General features: G+C 37.6%; 1 protein-coding gene and 1 long non-coding RNA gene across 9 annotated transcripts in view; both read left to right on the forward strand.

Annotated features, from left to right (window-relative positions):
• LOC149049003 (NLR family CARD domain-containing protein 4-like) overlaps positions 1-21,308 on the forward strand; it is a 173,820-nt gene that overhangs the window by 107,879 nt on the left and 44,633 nt on the right. For 6 of the 8 annotated variants that reach the window (XM_089201400.1, XM_089201404.1, XM_089201405.1 and 3 more), the window contains 3 exons: positions 10,399-10,503; positions 11,091-11,180; positions 12,099-14,932. In XM_089201400.1, coding sequence (XP_089057526.1) covers positions 10,399-10,503; positions 11,091-11,180; positions 12,099-14,932 — 3,029 coding nt within the window. Of the gene's footprint in view, positions 1-1,346; positions 1,562-3,678; positions 3,999-6,799; positions 7,525-8,070; positions 8,254-9,207; positions 9,322-10,395; positions 10,504-11,090; positions 11,181-12,098; positions 14,933-21,308 lie in introns of those variants that run through there. The other 2 variants (XM_089201406.1, XM_089201407.1) reach the window with 2 other exon arrangements.
• LOC149049012 (uncharacterized) lies at positions 15,141-20,075 on the forward strand. The gene is made up of 3 exons (XR_016185405.1): positions 15,141-15,152; positions 18,021-18,255; positions 19,198-20,075. It is a non-coding gene; the product is annotated as an uncharacterized LOC149049012 (long non-coding RNA).

Raw genomic sequence — 21,308 nt, forward strand, 5'->3', positions numbered from 1 at the left:
TATCTGCTCCACTGACTAAGCGTTGAAATCTTTTTTAACACAGAATTTTTATCGTTTATCGGTCAGCTTTGATTTGAATTTAAGACTACATCCTTCTAACTGAATGGAGTGACAAGTACAGCGGTCTACAATCTAATTTTGTGATCCGTAGATGTCAAATGAAAGAACGAGCGAAATCGGTATGACTGGCAAAAGTACATTTATTTTTTCAATCCCGTTCTGTTGCAGAAAGTGTTTAAGGCCCAAAGGTAATTTACAGTTGAAAAATAAGCGGATGGTTCACCAATGAAATCAATGCAAAACTTGTCCTTTTTAGATGAAATTCTGTAACATAGATGGCTCCCAGGAAGTAGTTGTTTGACTGCATGGGACATTTTTAAGGTTTCCATATGCGGTGACCATGTAAGTGTGTCTTTGCACAAGGCGAAGAGAACTCACGCTATTACATTTTACTAGCAAATAGATAGGGCTTTCATTCGCTGAACGAATTTTTATCCACTGTAATCATAAAAATCACAATCTCCTCGATTGTGATTGGTTTAAAAGACTCTTGTTTTCCACTAATTCACTTGCCAAGTTGTTATTGGACAGGCAATAAGCTAATCACATTCAAGGTTGTAGTTTAAATCAACCAATCACAACCTTGGTTTCAATCACCATATAAACAGCGCACAGACTCCTAAATTGGGGCTTTCTTCAAAATTAGAGATTTTTTTCCTATGAACAGTGGCAACATCTTAGAAGACAGCGATGGTTTTGTTTGTAAAGCGTAATGTTTATGATTAATTGGTAATAAGACTTCGTGTCATCCTATTCGGTCTGTAATTATCCTCGTGTTGCTCGAATATTTTTCGTTTTCTTATCATGAGGTAGCCCCGCTTGATACGTTTTACCAAATAGAATAGTCTAGACGTTTATGCATGTTTTGAAGATTAACTGATCTGAGATACTATTACAGCAGATGGAGATGAACCTCATCTCTGGTACACTAGGCAGATCTTGATGAAAAGCAAACAGAAACGATTTTTACAGAAATATACTCGTTTCCTAACTGGAGAGCTTATAAAATATGTCAGTGAAGTTGAGTCAATCTAGACACAAATTCCGTGACTCAGTACTACCACTTGTCACGCAACATTCAACATGTCCTCAAGGAGTCACGGAATGGTTTTACACCAGTATTTCGTTAAACATTTCTCTTTCTTTTTGTGGCATAAAGGTCACCTATAGACTGTCGAGCCAAACTATTACTACCACAAGGAGCGATCAATAACAATGAAAAATATTTTTAAAACATTCAGCATTTCCGGCTTGAGCTAAAGATTACCTTTCCACGTGACTGGCAAGCTCGAGTGGAATGCAGAGGCGCGGCATCCCAGTTCACTCGAAATCAAAGTTTCAACTAAAGAATCCTTGTTTTTCCTCCTTTCAGCTCGGCTCTGAACTTGTAAAACAGTTCGTTATGTGAATTTCATTGAACGAAGTCGAAGTTGTACAACAGCTGTAGCTCAGTTTCATTAAACACGAGCATGTGCAATCGTCGGGTAAAGAGGAAATAGAGGTAAGGTTGTGGTCTGCCATCTTAGGCAAGAATGCATTTATGACATGGTTTTACTGGATGTCAAGATTTCTAACTCATGTACGCTTGAGAAAATGTATTATTGAGCTGCTCAAATAATTTTTGTAGATTGGTATTTACAGTAGTTGTTTATGTACATTGAAGATCAACAACCTCTAATGCGTCATCGTGAAAGTTGCCTATGTCATCATGTTCCTGTTTGTGTTTATATGGAGCTGAATTCGTATGAATTCTTTGTATTTCCAGTATCTCATTGTCTTTTGGTTGTTCGTTTGATTTATTTCAATTAATCGAGACTGTTCTTTTTAAATCGACGAACTTCGAATTCATCGGTAACTACTTGCATAGAGAGCAATTTAAACGTAATGGGTATCATTCAATCGACATCCGTTTACAAATTAAAGCTAAGTTTACCACATTTAAAAGCATCGGACAGGAAAAATAGTTTTTATATAAGTCAACCGGAATGTTTAAGCTAAGACACCCGATGTGAAACGTTACTTAAACCTGATTCAAACATTATACACTGTAAATCATAATTCTGGAATATCATTTGCTGATGTGAGTTCCTTAGAGCTGTTTTAATGCGACAAGCATTCATGATCATGACTTTGCCCAGCTTCCTTTCCTAACAGTTTATGAATTCTTAACTGTTACTTTAGTATTGAATTAAACCATCCCTCTCTTGAGGTTAATTTTGATATATTGAATTTGCCATTTTGAAAATAGCTCTATATCTCAATCGTTACTTTTTGCTGCTGCAATTGCTTTTTCAAATATCACTGCTATTACACTTTAGATTATATACTAAGTTTGAATCCCATAATGTTGAGATCATTCCTGTAGTTGTAATTAACTCTCAATGGCTTCACTTTAAACAACTTTGCTTTGCCCAATTTTTGTTAAAAGTTCTCGTTCATTTTACATCAAAATAATGCATAGGAGCATAATTTGTAACTTCTTCACTCCTATTAGTCTGTTACCTCTGTATGCTGTTTATTTTATTTTAATCTAGTGCTTTTATGATATAAATTTTTAACTTGGGGACTTGAAAGTTGTCAGGGTATTTTCAATGGCTACAAGCTTCCTGTGTCTAATCTGAGCTACTTTGAAATGCTCTCTTGCCTTGGTTTTTATTTCATTGTTAGCTCAGGGTCTAGAAATAACTTTTTTTTTAACCTGGGCACCAAGTGTCATAAATAATTGGATTCAGCCACTATTTGAAGCAATGATTTGGTTGCTAAGTCTGAATGATTCCATAAAAATGCTCTCTTTAATTGCAATACAAAAAAGTTTCAAGGACCTCGACAATTTGCTGAAAATGAGTGTTGGAAGTTGATATAATCAATTATAGATTCATTTCTGCATTGCTGAGTGTTGGTTTGCATGAAGAAAACTGAGAAAACCTTAAATAGATAACTGCTAGCATGGCTAACATAAACATTTTAGTTGCAAACAGTCAATTTTCAGTAGCATTGACAACCACCTCAGATTGCAATTTTGCACCTTGCTTCTATGAGCTATATTTATGCATGTTTTCCTTTGGGATTTTGTTTGTGATACTTTGTCTTTGTATACATTTTTAAAGTATTTGTATTTGCTTTTAACTTTTGTAAACAAGACTCTCTGAGAATCACCATGTTGCAAGAAAGTATACCTTGTTTAGACATCAATATTCAAAAATAAATTATGAACTTTATAAACAGCTGACGCAAGTCATCTACTTCACCATTTCCTTGGTGCTATAATGACAATTGTTTTTGATGATGGTTTTTCTCAACTGACTCAGAGATGAGAGCCTGTTTTCATTGCACATCCATGTGTTCAGGAGCAAAAAACAAAAAAAGAAAAAAAAATGTAAGGTGAATGGTTATTCCATTTGATAAATATATTTTGTGTTGCCATGTGACTGTTCAGTAATAGATCATAGTTGACATCAAAATGTGTAAAGAACAAAAAAGTGGTGCATGAGGCACAGTAGAGTGTGCCATGGATGTACTTACCACATTTTGATATAAGAACCAATCAAAGTGCATGTATAATTCAGCTTATCATATAAACGGTGATAATTGATCCATATGTGTTGTACTTTGTTGCAGCTGAGTTCCAGAATATTCTGAATTCTGGTTAAGTTCCATTCCAACAGCTGCAGGTGTTCTGATACTTGACTGACTGAACAGCCACAACTTACAGTGATTTTGGCACAGAATAGTTATTTTACCAACAGCTAGTTGAATTTTTTGCTGTCCACCAGATTAATCACTGCCCAGAAGCTTGTTGTGAATGCAATCCACCACACAATCTACTGGGTCAGTGGTTTATCTGGTGGATGGTATTATTGATTCAATCCAACAACAGCAAGTACCTGAGAGTTTAATTCAACTACTGCTACCACCTCACAGGAGAAGCAACTTGAAAAGTGAGTGTTTATCTTGTATGTGTAATTGAAATAGAAATAAACTTATGAATAGAAAATGCTCTTATGCTCAAGTAAACCATTTTAATCTCCTGCTGCCTTGGTTGAGGTAGCTGTTGTAGCCCTCTTTTGTATTACCAAGATATAAGAAAAGCTAGAAGTAGCCTTACTACAGGTAAATAGAACTTCATTCTTCTATTTCCTAGCAATTTATAGCTGATTTTTCGAAATTTCAGGCCCATTAAGCAATGTCAGTTTCACACTAAACCTTGCACATACATGCAGGGAGAAAAGTTTACTGGTGGGTTTCAAGATAGCTCGAATGTTTTCCAGGCTTGATCTGTTTTTAGTGCTTTTTTTAATCTTTCATAATTAGTCAGTTGGCCTCTGAGCTACAATCTGTTTGCACAGTTTTACTGTCCACTCACAGCTCTCACCTTCCCTTAGCTGAGGCTCCATCTGGTATTTGGTATGATCACTGTCTGCTCCTGAATATATGGGATATACAGTATATAGCTCATCATCTGATTCTTCAACTTGATTGAAAGTCCTGGCAGATTTCTTTGACACAGATCCTAGTTAAAATTTTCCCTTGTCATCTTATCTCCTCCATTAGTAACAAAGGCTGTGCAGATTGTTACAAATAATCCTTTTTGAGACACTTGCGACACAAACACTTCTCGTCAATAGGGCATCAACTTGCAACCAATATTCCTGAAGTTAATACTACTTTTTCTGATTATCTTGATCTGCCTTTGCAGAACAGTTTTTATTTTGATCCAATTATACCGCAAGAAATTGAAACAGAAATTAGCTTGTTGCCATACAATAAAGCCCTGGGGCTTTATTCTACCCCTGTTAAACTGTTAAAACTTGCCAAATCAGTCATATCCATACCATTAACCAAAATTTTTAACCACTCTGTACTAACTGGGGTTTACCCTGCAAAACTTAAATATGCAAAAGTAATTCCAGTTTATAAGGGTGAAGACGAGACGTTACCTGAAAACTATCGGCCAATTTCTTTGTTATCAATTTATAATCGTTTATTTGAGAAAATTTTATATCGTAGACTGATAAAGTTTATAGATAAGAATGATATTCTTTATGATTTACAATATGGCTTTCGCAATAAACATAGTACCCAGCACGCGATTCTTGATATTGTGAACACCATACATTCTTATATGGACAATAGAAAGTACTCATGTGGAATTTTTATAGATCTTAAGAAAGCATTTGATACTGTTAACCATGAGATTCTTTTGACAAAACTTGAACACTATGGAATAAGAGGAGTTATAAATTCTTGGTTTAGATCATATCTTTCAGATCGCCGACAGTCTATTGAAATAGACAAATGCATATCTGAAATTGAAACGATCGTATGTGGAGTACCTCAAGGCTCTGTACTTGGACCCTTGTTATTTTTGTTATATATTAATGACATCCATAAATCTTCCAAGGAATTTACTTTTTATCTTTTCGCAGACGATACAAGTCTAACTTATGCAAATGACAACTTACGTACTCTTGAACTAACTGTCAATAATGAACTTGAGAAAGTAAGCAAATGGCTTAATGCTAACAAACTAACGCTCAACGTCAAAAAGTCTAATTATGTCATTTTTCGTCCCCACCAAAAAAGAATGCCTTTCATTCCTCAAATTAAGATTTTTAATCCAACTTTAAATACTAGAGTAACTCTAGAGATGAAGGACTTTGTTAAATATTTGGGTATAATGATTGCATGATTCTGAACTATCATGGAAGCATCATATTGACTTTATCTGTCACAAAATTAGTAGATCGGTTGGAATAATTGCTAAAATGAGGCATTACATTCCACGGCGTCTTCTTTTGAATTTATATCATGCACTTATTTCTCCTTATTTAAATTATGGTATCTGTGCATGGGGCAACTGTCCACAGACCTACCTCAATAAGATACTTGTTCTGCAAAAACGTGCTCTGCGTTTGATTTATTTTTCTAAACCCAGAGACCATGCAATCCCTTTTTTTATTGAATCAAACTGCCTTCCTTTGCAGTCTTTGTTCTTTCAACAGTTAAGCTATTTAATGTATGACGTTCATGCTAAGACAGCTCCTAAAAGTTTTCTCGATAAGTTTGCGAAAATCAATACAGAACATCATTATAATACGCGATTATCTGCAAAAGAATGCTTCTCTTTCAAATTCTCTAGAACTGAAAAAATGAAAAAATCTTTTACTAGAATCGGTGTGTCTATTTGGAATTCTATTCCACTTTCTGTTAAGACTCTCAACGTTTCTAATTTTCGTAAAAAAATTAAATCACTACTCCTTAATGTTCTAGGTAATGAAGATAATTATTTGAATGTTAATTTTTTAATAGAATATTTTGTGAAGTTAACCTGATATATTGTATATACCTCTAGTTGTAATTTTAGTCTTTTTCAAATAACAAAATCCCTTATACTTGAATTTATATGTAAGGTGTTTCTTTCTGTATGTTTTTGTATTTCTTCTTTTCTTTTTTCTTATGTAATTTAATAACACCTTTAGTTAAAGTCTTGTCCTGCCTAGATTAGCATTGTAGCTATTTGCAGGACATGAAGTTTTGTAAACCTTATATTTCTTTAAATAAAGAGTATGTATGTACTTGTTACATTTTTTCCATCAGCAAAAAATTGATGTACATGGTTTTGAGGGATTTCTACAGTCTTGGCATTGGACTGGAGGCTAGTTATTATGTCCAGGCTTAAATATGGTGAATTAAATTAAACTCTACTTTTTATATGTTTCTGTATTGCTTTTATTTTCAGAAGCGGATTGGCAATGTCAGAAACTGCGAGAACTGATGAGAGCAGTTCAAAGAACATTTATGGTGACCCACCAAAGATCAATGTTAGTCTTCCAGAGATAAGTGAACTAACCCAGAATTTTATACATTGGAAGGATGTTCAACTCCCAATTGACATTCTGTTGTTAACAGTGAAGGACTGTGAGTTCTTGAGCTGCTACTATTACATTAATGATCCATTAAGAAGCTATTGCAAAGGCCTTGGTCATGTGTACTTTGGCAGCTTTGGTGAAGATCAAGATGTTAAACTGAAAGTTGCTTTGATGAAATGCTCAGAGAGATTTAAAGTTCCTGGTGGTGCTTTAACTGTTGTAAAAAATGCTGTCACTCAGCTGAGGCCAAAAGCTGTCTTTTCTGTGGGCCACTGTAGTGGTATGAATCAGGAATCAACAAAGCTTGGGGATGTGGTTCTGTCAGAAAAGCTCACAACCTATTCCTATCAGAAGGTTACAAAGGATGGAAAGAACTTTTGTGGGTTCACAACTCCTGTAAGCAGAGACATTACTGAACTCATTGAATGTGCAAGTCATGGTTGGAATCCACCCCTAGAAAATCCTAAAGAGAGGAAAGTTGAAGTCCTCTGTGGCGAGGTTTTGAGTGGTACTGAGGTCGTGCAAGCTGAATGGCGACGAGATGAACTAGTGAAGTCATTTCCTGAAGCAATTGCAATTGAAACTGAAGGAGAGGGTAAGATCTCTTTTTCCTTTGAAGTTACTGTTACTGTAAAATCTGCTCAAAGAGATATTTGGATATATTTGTATCCTGGGAGAGAGAGCTGATACTCATATCGTGTTGGCAAACTTTTCTGCAAGTGTTGAGAGATGCACTGGCTTGTGAGTGAACATACTGGACTTTAGATCAAGAGGTCTGGGTTCAAGCCCAGGGCTAATGTGATTGTGTTATAGTCTTGGCTGGGACACTTTACTCTCACAGTGTGTCTCTATATCCAGGAGTACAGATGGCTACTGATGAACTGACCAGTATTTCATACACATGTTGAGTGAATAAGAGTAAAGTCTCAGTGGCTGAATGGTATGGGACCTGGGAGAGGCTCATTCTACAGGGACTAGCTCGGCACCTAGTATATTTTAGGTGACTTTCCAAAATATATCTCTAGTTCCTTACAAATCTTTGATGACAATGGTAACAATGGGAGAGGTTGAAATCAGGAGATGGTGGAGAATACTAAAACTTGTTGTTTTATTCATAATAGCTTGTTATTGTATGTCTTAGGAGTTTTCAGTGCAGCACATGAACTGAAAATGGAGTGGGTTGTCATCAAGGGTATTTCAGGATATGCAGATGGAACTGAAGCAAAAGAAACCTGGCAAACATTTGCAAGTGTAACAGCAGCTTCTCTTGTTGTCAGCATTCTAAAGAAATGCAGTATTTTTGAAGATTGGCCACATTACAAAGGTAAACAGATCAACTTTGGTCTTTTTTAGGCCTACAGTATATTTGCTAACAGTCACTAGCTGTGCTCACAGTCACTAAATGTGCTGGAACCGAATTACCAAAACTGAATTAAAACCATGATTAATGACCTATGATCATGCACTGACCAATCAGAACAGCTCTTCACTCAGAATTGTTACATGTTTGTCAGCAATTTCACAGGCTCTGCTTTTGTGTGTTGCACTGGGCTAACAAAATGTGAGAAATAAAAGATAATGATGTTGACCTGAACTTAACATACAGGAGCTCTAATTTTCTTTCTACAAAGATGGATGGTGGGATGCTCTCAAACTTTTTGGGAAGAAGACTTCCAACCTCACCCCACTATATAATACACCCAGAAACTCCTGCTTTAGCCCAACCCCTCCCCTACCAGCACAACCCTTATTTTATAAACCACAGGCAACCCAGGTTCCTCCAATCGGTCCAAAGAAGGAATAATGCTCGAAACATCAGCTGTAGAAACTCTTTACGGTGGCCATTTACATTATCAACTTAGTTAATAAAACCAAATTATCATTGCTAACCGAACAACAGTAACTGTTAACTCTTGCAGATAGGAAATTACTTGAGCCATCATCGTTGTCTACAAATTCCCAGTATGTCTATTGAGACTTATAGGTGCCAGTCTTTTTCAACCCAATTATTGCATGGTGCCTCTCCTAAGAACTGCGGTTAAATGCTGAATTTTTATGCAGAGGAAGGAAGAATCACACATATCTTAAATTCCTCACGTAGATTTGCATTTTTAGAAATCTTACACCCACATTGGTTTGAGTTATGTCCTAACCTTTGCAAGCAAGGTTAGGACGCAGTATTCGAATTATGTTGGTTTGAACTACATAAAGCTGCATGTCTGTCTCAAACCTCATAAGGCTGTCTAACTGCTGTCTGTTTGGTTTTGTGTTCTTGAAGATATTTCAACTGACAGACAACATTCAGCACTGAGTAAAGAAGTTCCGGTAGAGCCATGCTGCTCTAGTGCCCAGTCTTCCCAACAGCAACATGTTTCGTCTACCAAAACAGCAGGTATGTATTTGAATTAACAGATGCAGTGAGAAACTGTTTCTTTTATTCTTATTACTGTGAAACTCACCATAGAGTTCTCTCTTGCTTAGTAGGAGAGCTTCAGAATCCGAGGGTCTGGGGCTCGATGCTGCATATTGACTCATGACATCTTCCTTTTGATTAGCTATTTTTCTTGAAACTTTATGGCATATATTCCATAGAAATCTCTTGTGTTCACGGTTTTCTTAGTCTTACAGAAATACATTTTTGCGGCTAGATTTCTTTGACATGCAAATAATTACCTGCCATTATTTAATTAGTAATGAACCTGATTAAATGCCCGCCTCGCTGTCTCTCGTTTTAAATTACTTTCCTTATGTTTGTAAGGTGGAAAAAGGAAGTCATCAAGCGGGTTACTGGACCAGGGCATAAAGCGCTCAAAGCTTGAAGCTATTAGTCACTGAGGACTTCAGTTTTTAACTTCTTCAGAATCTGCATTCTGATTTAGACTTTCGGACTGGAGGATTTTAAGTGTTACATAGTTACAACAAGATTTGAGATTTTCCTTAATAATAATTGCACTTGTCACAGAACAAATCAATATATTTTTAAGATTTTTGTGTAGCGGAACAAACGATAGCCTCGATTACCAGCTGCTGTTGATGAAATGAGCCCGCACTTCTCTCCTTCACGGATCGGAGACTGCACTTGAGAATTAGGTGAAAATCGAACCTAGCGACGAAGATTTAGAGTGGCCTTACCCAAGCTGCTTATTGTATGGAGCTTTTTTTATAGCCTTTCGCAAACTAGAGATATAAATGGTAGGTCACCAGATCCGTTTGACGTGGCGAGGACATTTTTTCTTCCTGGCAGAAAAAAGAGAACAAGAAATCTTCTGGTCGCGTATATGGGCGTGTAAATTTCGTGTAAAATGATGCACGGTAGGATGCATAATGCAATGGCACGAAGTGGCCTCGAAACCAAATTCCTCAGGAGACGTTTCACGAGGAAAGGAAATAGCCCCATTGCTACAATGAATCTGTTGGCTCGAAAAATCTGGTCTAATTTTTTTTTCTTTTTGCATTTGTTATCAAGCAGGGGGTTCTACTAAACAGTTGCCTCGGCCAGAGGTGAAACGCCGTAAGGAAGAGTCGTCTCCGAAGGACGCCTTAACTCCAAAGAAAGGAAAAACTCCTTTTGCAGGTAAAATGAGGACATATCCATGGGCGTGCCCAGTGACCCCCACCCCCCAACCCGATCTTTCTTCCCCTTGCCTTGATAAAATAAATATACGTGGATTCAGCAAAATGACATGAATAGATGCAATACGTACTACTCGCTATCCTCTCATCTTGATGCTTTGCTGTGATGTCTTTATTTTTGTTGTCCAGCAAGGAGTTCCCAGTGACGAAGATTTAGAGTAGCTTTACGCAAGCTGCTTATTGTATGGAAAAGAGTTTTTAAGAGCTTTTCGCTCGATCGCAAAATAGAGATATAAATGGTAGGTCACCAAATCCGTTTAAGTGGCGATGACAATTTTTCTTACTGGCTGGAAAAAAAAGGAAAAAAAAAGAACATAAAATCTTCTGGTCGCGTATGTGGGCGTGTATATTTTTGTGTTAAATGTTGGAAAGTAGGGTTGCATAATGAAGTTGCATGAATTGGGCTTGAAACAAATTCATTAGGAGACGTTTTATTAGGAAAGGAAAAAGCTCCATTGTCACAATAAATCTGTTGGCTCAAATATTATGTTCTGGTCTAATTATCTTTTTACATTTGTTACCATGCAGATGGTTCTACTAGACATTTGCCTCCGCCAAAGGTGAAATGCCGTTATGAAGAGTCGTCTCCGAGTGGCGCCTTGACTCCAAAGAAAAGAGGTAAAATGAGAACATGTCTATGGGCGTGCCTGTTAACCCCCACCCTCCAACCCCATCATCCTTCCCCCGCCTTTGTAAAATAAAAATGCGTGGATCCAGCAGAATGGCATGAATAGATGCAATATGTACTACACGCTATCCTCTCATCTTGATGCTTTGCTGTGATATCTTAATGTTTGTTGTCAAGCAAGGAGTTCCCAGCGACGAAGATTTAGAGAGACTTTCGCAGAAACTCGAAAAATGGAAGACAGTCGGGCGTCATCTCGAAATTGTGGAAGCAAGATTAACGGCGTTTAACAATGAAAACATAGAATGGTCTGAAAAAATCTTCAAAAGGTTATTACATTAGCAAGAGAGGGAGGGCTCAGCTGCAACATACTCATAAGACACTTAGAATCTCCCGCCTTACCCCTCCCCTCCTTTTAGCCCAACCCCCATTTTATAAACCACACAGAACCCAATCGGTCCAACGAGGGGCTAATGTTCGAATTTAAGCTTTAGAAACTCATAGTTACTACAATATTTGAGGTTTTCCCTAATGTTTGTCTTAATAATAATAATTTCACTTGTCACAGAACAAATCATGTTCGTGAAATGAGCCCACGCTTCTCTCCTTCACGGGACGATCGAACACTGTACTCGTGAATTAGGGGCAAATCAAACCCCCCAACCTCCGCCTCCCCCCCCCCCCCAAAAAAAAAAAACAAAAAATCAAAAAATAAAAAAAAAACACCGTAGTGATCAGATAGTGAAAATGTGAATATTTACCTTCGGAATTAAAGAGTGACGTCGTCAAATTTACAAATTACAGATGGAAAGAATAATTCTCCTTATTGTTCAAAAACCCTTCTCGAGTGATTTTCTTTTCGATGTGGGAGAAAGAGAATTTTTACCAAGCTACTTGTTTTTTGTCTACAGACTCGTCTGTAACAGAATTTTGGGAATGGTGCCGGAATCAGTTGAGGGCGTTTTACAACACCATGTGTCAAGTGAAAATAACACCATGGGACCCAGACAATACGGTACACATTAATGACATTTACATACAAGTAACGTTTTTACAAGACCACAGGAAACCTGACGGGACAACGAAAAAAAAGCTGGGAGACAGCAGTGAAGTATTTGAGGGTGACGAAGATCATCCCATCCGTAGACGAATTCTGGTGTATGGAAGACCTGGAATAGGAAAGTCTACTTTCACTCAAAAAGTAGCTGTGGATTGGGCAAATGGCAGAAAGAAGATCCTCGAAAAGTTCAATCTTTTACTGTTAATCAGGTTACGAGACGTTTGTGGTATTTCGGACCTCTGTACCATGTTAAAAACAGCGGAACTGTTGTCTGCTGATGACCCGATGGCAGTCAATTACTTGTGTGAATATGTCCGTCAGAACCAAGAGAAAGTGCTGCTCATTTTGGATGGATATGATGAGTACAGCGGTGGAAAATCATCCCTAATTCACCAGATTTGGAGAGGCAGTCAACTGAGAGACTGTTGTGTAATGATCACAACGCGGCCAGTGAAAGAGGATGAGCTTAGAGTGCCAAGTCACGCTCAGTTTGAACTTAACGGGTTCGATAGCCGGGAACAGAAGAAACAGTTCGCAAGTAAGATTCTTCCTGATGAGGAGGACGTTAAAGGGCTACTTGAATACCTAAGAAAGCACGACCTCATGAAGATGGCAGAGATTCCACTATTATTGTTGATGTTGTGTCTGCTGTGGAAAAAGAAAAAACCTCAATTACCAACGTCTCGTGGCGAAATTTACGTAGAATTTATTCAGACTCTCTTGGATCATATGGCTATTAAAGACTCAGACAACGTCGCAGCAGATAAAAGCATAGATGAATATCAAGAGGAACTTTCCAAAATAGGAAAACTTGCATTCGATGCTCTTTTGGAGGACTGCCTTCATTTTAACTTCAGTAAATTTCCGCCTGGTGATCTCTTCGAGAAGCTTATTCATGTCGGTTTTTTCCAAGTTTCCAAACTTTCTGCTTTGAACCGTGAGAAGATCGTGTCTTTTCTTCACAAGTCCGTTCAGGAGTTTCTTGCCGCTTGGTTCATCGTTCAAGAAGCGAAGTTTAAGAAGAATGAAACCGTCACCTGCTTGTCAGGAATGGATACGTTTGAAAAATCAAGGAAGATGGCTGAAGTTCTAAAATTCGTTCGTGAGTTGTCATCAGAAGCTGCTGGCATTGTTTTTGATCATCTACGTTATGTCGGAGAGAAAGAAGGTCTCACAGATTACAATTTTACTAGGACGCCTTCTGTCAAAGATTTGTCTCATGCACAAAAGAAGTTTATTCTATTCTGTGTCGATTATTTGTTTCGTTGTCCAGCCTCAGACAGACTAGCTGTATATTCTGCATTTCTCTCATGTGTTAACCATGTTGTAATACTTGATAAGAAACACTTGTCTACTGCTGCCAAAACGCACTTCTTCAAAGACACCACCAGCTTTCCGAACTATTTATTTTACTCAGATTTGGAGAGTAATTATGATGATTTTCTATCCATATTGTTTGACTTGAACGCGGTCCTTTTAACGTGCTCTGGAGAAATTAAGGATGTTAAAGAATACGCCGATTTACGCGAGGCGGACTTTTTCCTCAAAAAAAGCGAAATGAGAAACGTTATTTATCTACGTCGCATAACAAAAACTGTTCTTCGTTCTAAACTTTTTCATGAACTGATATCAGCGCCGGTTTGTTCTTCTCAGCCACCTGTGGATAATCTGCGAAATAATGAAGACGAAAACATTGCACTGTCTTTGACTGAGAACAGATCTGACCAGACACAACATTGTTTGTCACTGGTGAGAGAGGTTGATTTATCCGTGGAAACAGTTGAGGATTTTGTTCTGTTGAAGAACTTGTTTCCCTTATTAACAGCTCTTCGAGATATTGATATAAGTCGGGGCTTGACAGATGCCTTGGAAGGTAATTCGATTGAGAACGCGATTCACAGAATTAATTTTACTGACAATCTCCACAGTTTAGAACTTCGTGGTATCAATCTAACAGCAAAGTGTGCTGCTTTTATTGTTGAGTCACTGCACCACTCTCCAAACTTGCATACGCTCAGCTTGTCATTCAACCCCTTACACAGCGGTGTGAGTCATTTGGTTGAGAATCTTCATCACGTGCCACAGTTGACTGTGTTAGAGTTAATTCGTGTACAAATGGGAGAAAAGGAATGTGCTGCACTGGCTGCCTCATTACAGTACTTAAACAAGTTAGAAAGACTGAATATGTCAAACAATGTACTGGGTCACGGGATTATTGAACTGGCCAAGAACCTGAACAGTGTACCCAATCTGACTGAGCTGAACCTGTCGGATACAAATATGGGTAAAGATGAAGCATCAGCACTGGCTCGTGCACTAAAGGATGTACCAGAGCTGAGCGATCTTGATATGGCTTGCAATGCACTGGGTCACGGGATCATTGAACTGGCCAAGAACCTGAACAGTGTACCCAATCTGACTAAGCTGGACCTGTCGTATACAAATATGGGTGAAGATGAAGCATCAGCACTGGATCGTGCACTTAAGGATGTACCAGAGCTGACAAATCTTGATCTAGGGGGGAATCCACTTGGCAGAGGAGTCAGGGACCTGGTCCAGCATCTCAGCAGTGTTCCTAAGCTGAGTATCCTGTCCCTGTCTAGTTTTCAGATGACAAAGACAGAGATTGAAGAGTTGTGTACAGCAGTAAAAGGGAGAGGCATCACTTTGTTCACTGATTACCATGTAAGAGTCTTTTTGTTGTTTCACTCAGTTGTATCTAATCTTTAGTTAGACTTTCCTCAGAATAGCACTAGATATTGTTTCCAGCAAGTTGCTTTTGATAAAATTTATCAGAGTAGTCTGCATGGGAAAGAATGTCGACATCAGGAACAGTCACTGTTTTCGAAATTTTTCTATTTCTATTTTGTGACATCAGGAGCAATTGTTGGGGATGGCGGAGACCGTAAACAGCCCATGTTAAGTACTTTAATGGTTCATGTAATGCTTCTTTGACTATGGTTTCCAGAAAAATTTGTCTAAGATTAAATTAAGACATAAACAAATTTAGCTTTCAAAACGTTGATATTATTTACAGACAGTAGTTTCCAGTGTAGTGGATGCTTGATTACTGAAACCTAATTGAAAACTTTGGGAGTTTGATTCATTCGAGTTCATTCGATTGGCCTTTGAGTTTTAGCGAAATCTTGTTAGAGAAATCTTCTGTAGCTATGCCTTACATAAGAGAGAGAAAAAAAGATGAATTGTGAGAATTTTTCTCGGACCAAACTTCTTTGCGCAATGGTAATTTTTGAATTTTTTAGGCTTGTGTTGTTATTATGGGATGCTTTTATTTGGGTTTAATTATGTGCCCTGAAATTACTGTGAACCCATACATGCTTTGGATTTGATGACGTTGATCCCTACAATCTGTACCAGCATCTACTCGCTTTTATTAACAGGAAGCGTTAACCCAACAAAATAGAAAGAACCAAACAAAAAAGGTTTTTTCTTGTTTAAATCCAAATGCGTGTTTTGAAAAGCGAAAATCATGTTGATTCTATTGTCATAAATTTACGTTTTAAAGGTTTGTACTGATGATAGGAAATAATTCACCAAAAATCGTAGGTGAAATGATTAACATCCAAAAGGAAACTGACACGGTGCTATAATTTACTTGCACTTAAATGGTTTCATTATTTTTATTTGTCCGTTGGATTCTTTTTGTCTTTAGTTGCACTGCTTATGTTGAGTAACTCCGTCAGATGCTCGTAGAGCCCTCGGTCGCCTTTGTCATAGAAGCCTTTTTTATTTTTTTTTTAGAAAAATTAAAGAACAACATTGTAAACAGTGAATTTGTCAAATTGACTATTTCAAACCTTACACTCTAAAACCCTTTAAGTGTGTTAAACGAAAATATATGGCTAAACCCTCACCAACATAGAATAAAGAGCAAAGTACTCCGGGTTTGGTAATAAGGAAAAAAAGAGAAAATGGCGAGAAGCAATTGAAAAAAGAAGAGAGGCGGGCATGAAATTCGATGGGTATATATATATATTTTTTTCCGAGGAGGGAGGGGGAGACTGTGTACTTGTATTGCATAAAAAAGGAAGAAAGATGAAAAAGGAGAGAAAAAAAATCAAGTAAAAGTGTTTAAGAGGGTCACCACTGACGAGCGCTTCGGCTCGTTGTTTCCATTCTGTACCCAAATAAGAGCAAAATTACCACGTCCTGAATAAAATAAAGCGCCTGCACACACTAATTAAACTAGTGGAGAGAAGAAGCCTTTTTGAGGCGCAGTTTCCATTGACATCTCATTCAGCTGAAAGATCTAGAAAAGACGTTATGTTATGCAACCAGTAAAATTAGTGCTTTACGAATGAAGCACTGCTGTGCGTCATGCGTAAGCGCCCTGCTAGTAAACAAACGAAAAAGCAAAACAAATCGTTTTAAAAGCTTAAACTTCATAGGCGCGACCCGTGACACGCGGCTACCAGTCAAACTCGGCACTGCGATATAATTTACTCGCTCTTAAATGGTTTCCTTATTCTTATTTATGAGTTGATTTTTTTTCTTCGTTGGCTACACTGCTCATATTTTGTAACTGTCAGATGATTGTAGGGCCCATCGGTCTTCCGCGTCACATAAGCTCATTTTTGAAGAAAAATTAAAGAACGACATTGTTGATGATGAAGTTGCTCAACTAACTATCGTATGTGTTTGTCTCTGCTTGGTCTCGTGTCAGTGTAAATCCTAAAAAGTGATATATTTTTGAACTTCAATTTGGCACACACCGTGGAGCTGATTCTTTGTACACTTTACGCAGCTTCCCATATTTTTGTCACATCCCTGAACATAAACAATTATTATTCTCATCGCCATCACCAGAATAAAGGACCTGCCTTCGTTACTCGTTGCTGTCTTGTCTTTCCTGTGGAGTGTGGGCGTTCCTTTTTGCTTCTAGGAATACGGAAATGGTACATCTTCCTTCCAATCTCAAAACTAAGCAAACTAGAAACTACTGTAGCATGAAATAATACGAGGATAGCTAAGGAGGCGTTAGTTCAGCGAGGCACAAGTGAGAACATTTAAGTTGTTTTGAATTTGTTTTTTTATCATTATTTTTTTTAAGTGTCTCGTATATGATTGAAACAGTATTGTAAGAAAAGTACGGTTTCATTGAGAGGATGCTTCAAGGAAAGTGAAGAAAAATATTAAAGCGAGAACACCGAATCATCAAAAAGAAATATTTAGAGTTGTCTGACTTACAATCGTGTAACAATTATGTTGGTGGAGAAGTTAACTGGAATAAAACTCGTTGCATGTAGTCGTACAAGGTTGGAAAATTATTGAATGAGTTGAATGATTTGTATGCGAAAAATAGTTTCGAAGATATTAGACAGTTTTCGTCCTATTAAAAAAAATTAATATTTATTGTAGTTTATGTGTTTGTAAACCTTCATCTCATTTTAATCGTCAGGGACCATTGTTGTTTGTTATTTGAAACAGATCTTTTTCCTTGCTGTAAAATAAAGTCTTGTAGTCATTTGTAGATATTTGAATTCAAAATAGAATGTTCTCTTTCACTGCTCGCTCTATGGACAAATGTATTTGAATGCGACGAATATTTATCTTGTCTGCTAAAATGTAATTTGAGTATTGCATAGAATTAATGAAACAGGTGTATTTTTCCAAGCGAAGGAAACTTAATATTCCGATATACGTGGGGAGTATCAAGGTGCTTTAAATATTTATCTGGTGTGAAAATGCAAGTTGAGAGTTTCACATAATTGGTGCTGTGGTTGATGTTGTGTCCTTTTTTGTCCTGTGATAGGTAGGTGAAATAACAGATGGAAGGTGGATCAAGCGACGTCTTACAGAAGCTGAGCTGAAAAAAGAAGGAATTAGGTTCAGAAGAGAACAAGATGGTGACGACGACGACGATGATGATAATGATGATGATGACGACGAAGAGGAAGATAGCGATGATTTCGATGATGATGATGATGATGATGAAGCTGACTGAACGCACGGAAGAAAAGGTTCCATGGCAACTGGTTTAGCGAGCAGTAAGAAGAATGATATTTCATAATATATCCCATCAAATATTTTTGGTCGCGCGCGGGATTGGTCTAAATGCATCGTGTGACCGAATATCCACTAGCTCAAAACTGCAGAATATCCTTGAATAAACCCTATCTGTTATTCCCCGATTTTCAAACTTTTCGTCCATTAGGGTTGTTGTTGGCTGTTGGTTGTTACAGAAGAAAGGACATGTTTTTGTGTTCATACAGTTGTACCAGCGAACACTGAAAAGTGAACATCTTACGTAAACGGTGAACTGTTCGTAAACACTTTCCCCGCGCGTTGCAAAATTAATTCAAGGAAGATAAACACAATAGCCTCCATTTGGCGCAAGAATATTTTCGTATATTTGTCCTTAGATATTATCTGTTGCTCAAAGCTCTCACTTTTCCTCGAGCTTCACTCTCGGAAACTTTTTGCATCTCGGAACGGATAATTTCCGAACAGCAACAGATACGAAAAACAACGTACATATATTCGCGCCAAATGGAGACTACTGTTTATTTAGAATTTCGCAAATTTCTGGACGTGCTTACTGTCTCTTATGGCCCTACACCTGTGTTTCAGCAAAACGTATAAGAGCAGCGTCGAGTTCAAATTGGAAACTTATGCCCCATTCACACCAAAGCTTAAACATGTTTAAAAGTTGTTTTGTTAAACACAGTTTAATTTTTTTTTTCTTCATAGAAACTATTTAGCCGAATATTTTTGACTTGAATGTAGCACATTGGAAATGCAAGTTAGCAAGTACTTGAATCCAATGGAAAATCAAGTTTTTCAGTTCTCTGTTTATAATTTTCATTCAATGAAAACCAGTTTAACAAAACATGTTTTGCTGGTGTGAATGGGGTATTAGATAATTTACCGTCGGTATTTCCCTCCTCAGATTACGTAAATTTTAGTGATTTCACGTTGTTGTTTTGCAGGGGACTGCTGAGAAATGAACTGAGTTTGAAAACGCATGTGCTGAGCCAGTGTTCTGCTCATAATTTAGACCTTTAGTTGGTCGTGGTGGTTTGCTGAAGTTCCCAAATTTCTAGTCCCGCGTGAAACGTCTTATACTGTAACCGGAAATGCAAGTTCTTTTTAGCAGTAAAATACCTGGATGTTTCTCAGTGTTTTCGCCGATCTGAACGCGAAACGAATTTCTTAGGATGTCAGAGTAAAATAGTTTAGCATGGATCCTAAACGTGACTTTTTGACGCGAAGAAAGAGACTCCTTTAGTCGTTTATGCCAGGCTCTCCTCTTTTGGAGACAGTCAAGGGTGTGAGGTGAGACATTGGAGGTCTGGGAAGGAGTGAGAGGAGCTTCCTTTCCTTCCCAAACCTCAATTTTCACTCTCCCAATAATTCGATCTTTTCAAGCAGCTGTGACCCTGGCAGAAGACAAGCTCAATTTATTTCAATTAATTAACTCAAATTAGTCAACTCAATAACTTTCAAACTAATTAGTTCAATTAATTTTAATTAGCTGACAAGCTTTTTTTCTCCTTACAAAAAAAGCCGACTTTGAGAAAAGGAACAGATGAATGATTCCTTGAGCTTGGATCAGTTGACAGGCAGCGTTGTACTTTCAAGTAGGCTTATTTTTCGATGCATTACATTGATGATGCTTGAAATTGGAGATATATGGAAAATCTTTCATTATCAAAAAATTTTAAGTCGATAATTGGTGTTACAAACTTAAATGTTTGTTAGTCTCACTTGTCATTGTAAATAGCAATTTAGTTGGTTTATTTTTACCCAACGTTGTCACATTTTTTAGCCTCACTTTTATTGATTTATTAAAAGGATTTTTGTGAAATATCCTTGTCTCTTTGTAGAAAGTACAAATGACATGAGTGGTTGAAAAAGACCCTGGATACGACTTCTATCCCTGTTGCCTGGATCCTAAAGCACAGCCATTGAAATAGTTCTTTAACGGCTCAACGCACCACGCATAGAATGATATTTGTGTGCAGAGTTTGAATACAAGTGACTAGTATGTAGTCTTTAGTTCGATATAGGCAGCCCCTGTATGAGAGGAAAAAACTGGTTAATTTTCTTGGTTCTGATTTGCTTTTTTTCCTCGATAATTTACCGCAGAATCTGTCGGCCTGACTTGTGTAACAATAACGCCTTTCGTGTCCCACCGAGCGACCGTTTTTAATATTGTTTTTGATGATTTGTTTTTGTTTGCATGTTTGTTTTTTTTCCTATAACTACCGTCGTTCCTTAAGTTGTTTCATTCAATCGGCAGGCATTAAAAGACATCTAAACATCCTCTCCTTTTTACTGCTGTGATTTAATTCTATCAAGTGCTAAACCTGGCGACGAGAAAAACACAAAAGGCGGAAAAAAAGACAGAAATCCTTGCAAGCAGTCTCTATTTTTGTCTTTTGTCCCCCTCCTCCCCCATTTCTCTTCCGCAAGAGCGCACCAAAGCAAGCTTGATATCCCAAACATTTATGTTATTTCTCGTACACAGCCTACCATAGTTAGGTAGGTTTCGGGCTTAATTCTCCCGAAAGGGGATTTTGCTTGCGCCAGCTATTAAATAATCAGAAGAGCAGATTGGTTTGTTTTTTCAAATTATTTTATTTTAGATCACATTCAAGTTGTTTTGCAGCCCAATTGGTATCACGGAGAACGCACAATTTTCACTTCATATATAAAATCAACATCATATCCTTAGGCGGGAAACGTGTTACATAACTTTAAGGTTGTTAACTCGTTGCAAATTATAATTAACTGGAAGCTGATATAATGCCACTACTTAAAAATTGAACCAGTGTTCATGATAAGGGATAACTTTAGAGGCTTTACATAACGCTACACTTTGATAAGGTGCTAGCAACCCCGCCCAAGACTGGTATCATTTGCAGCGCTCTATCAAAGAATCCCGGCTTTTGAACTTGCCGTTGTCGGCTCTGATTGAGTAGCAGCTGTTGTCTCAAGCTCTCCACTGTCTTCTCCATGCCTTCATTTGATTTTTGCATTTGTGCAAGTCGTTGGCTGAGTACTTGGTTTTCTTGCATGAAATTTCGTCTGTGTTTTT

The sequence above is a fragment of the Pocillopora damicornis genome, chromosome 3, assembly GCF_964200805.1.
Source record: "Pocillopora damicornis chromosome 3, jaPocDami1.2, whole genome shotgun sequence".
Lineage (NCBI taxonomy): Eukaryota > Metazoa > Cnidaria > Anthozoa > Scleractinia > Pocilloporidae > Pocillopora > Pocillopora damicornis.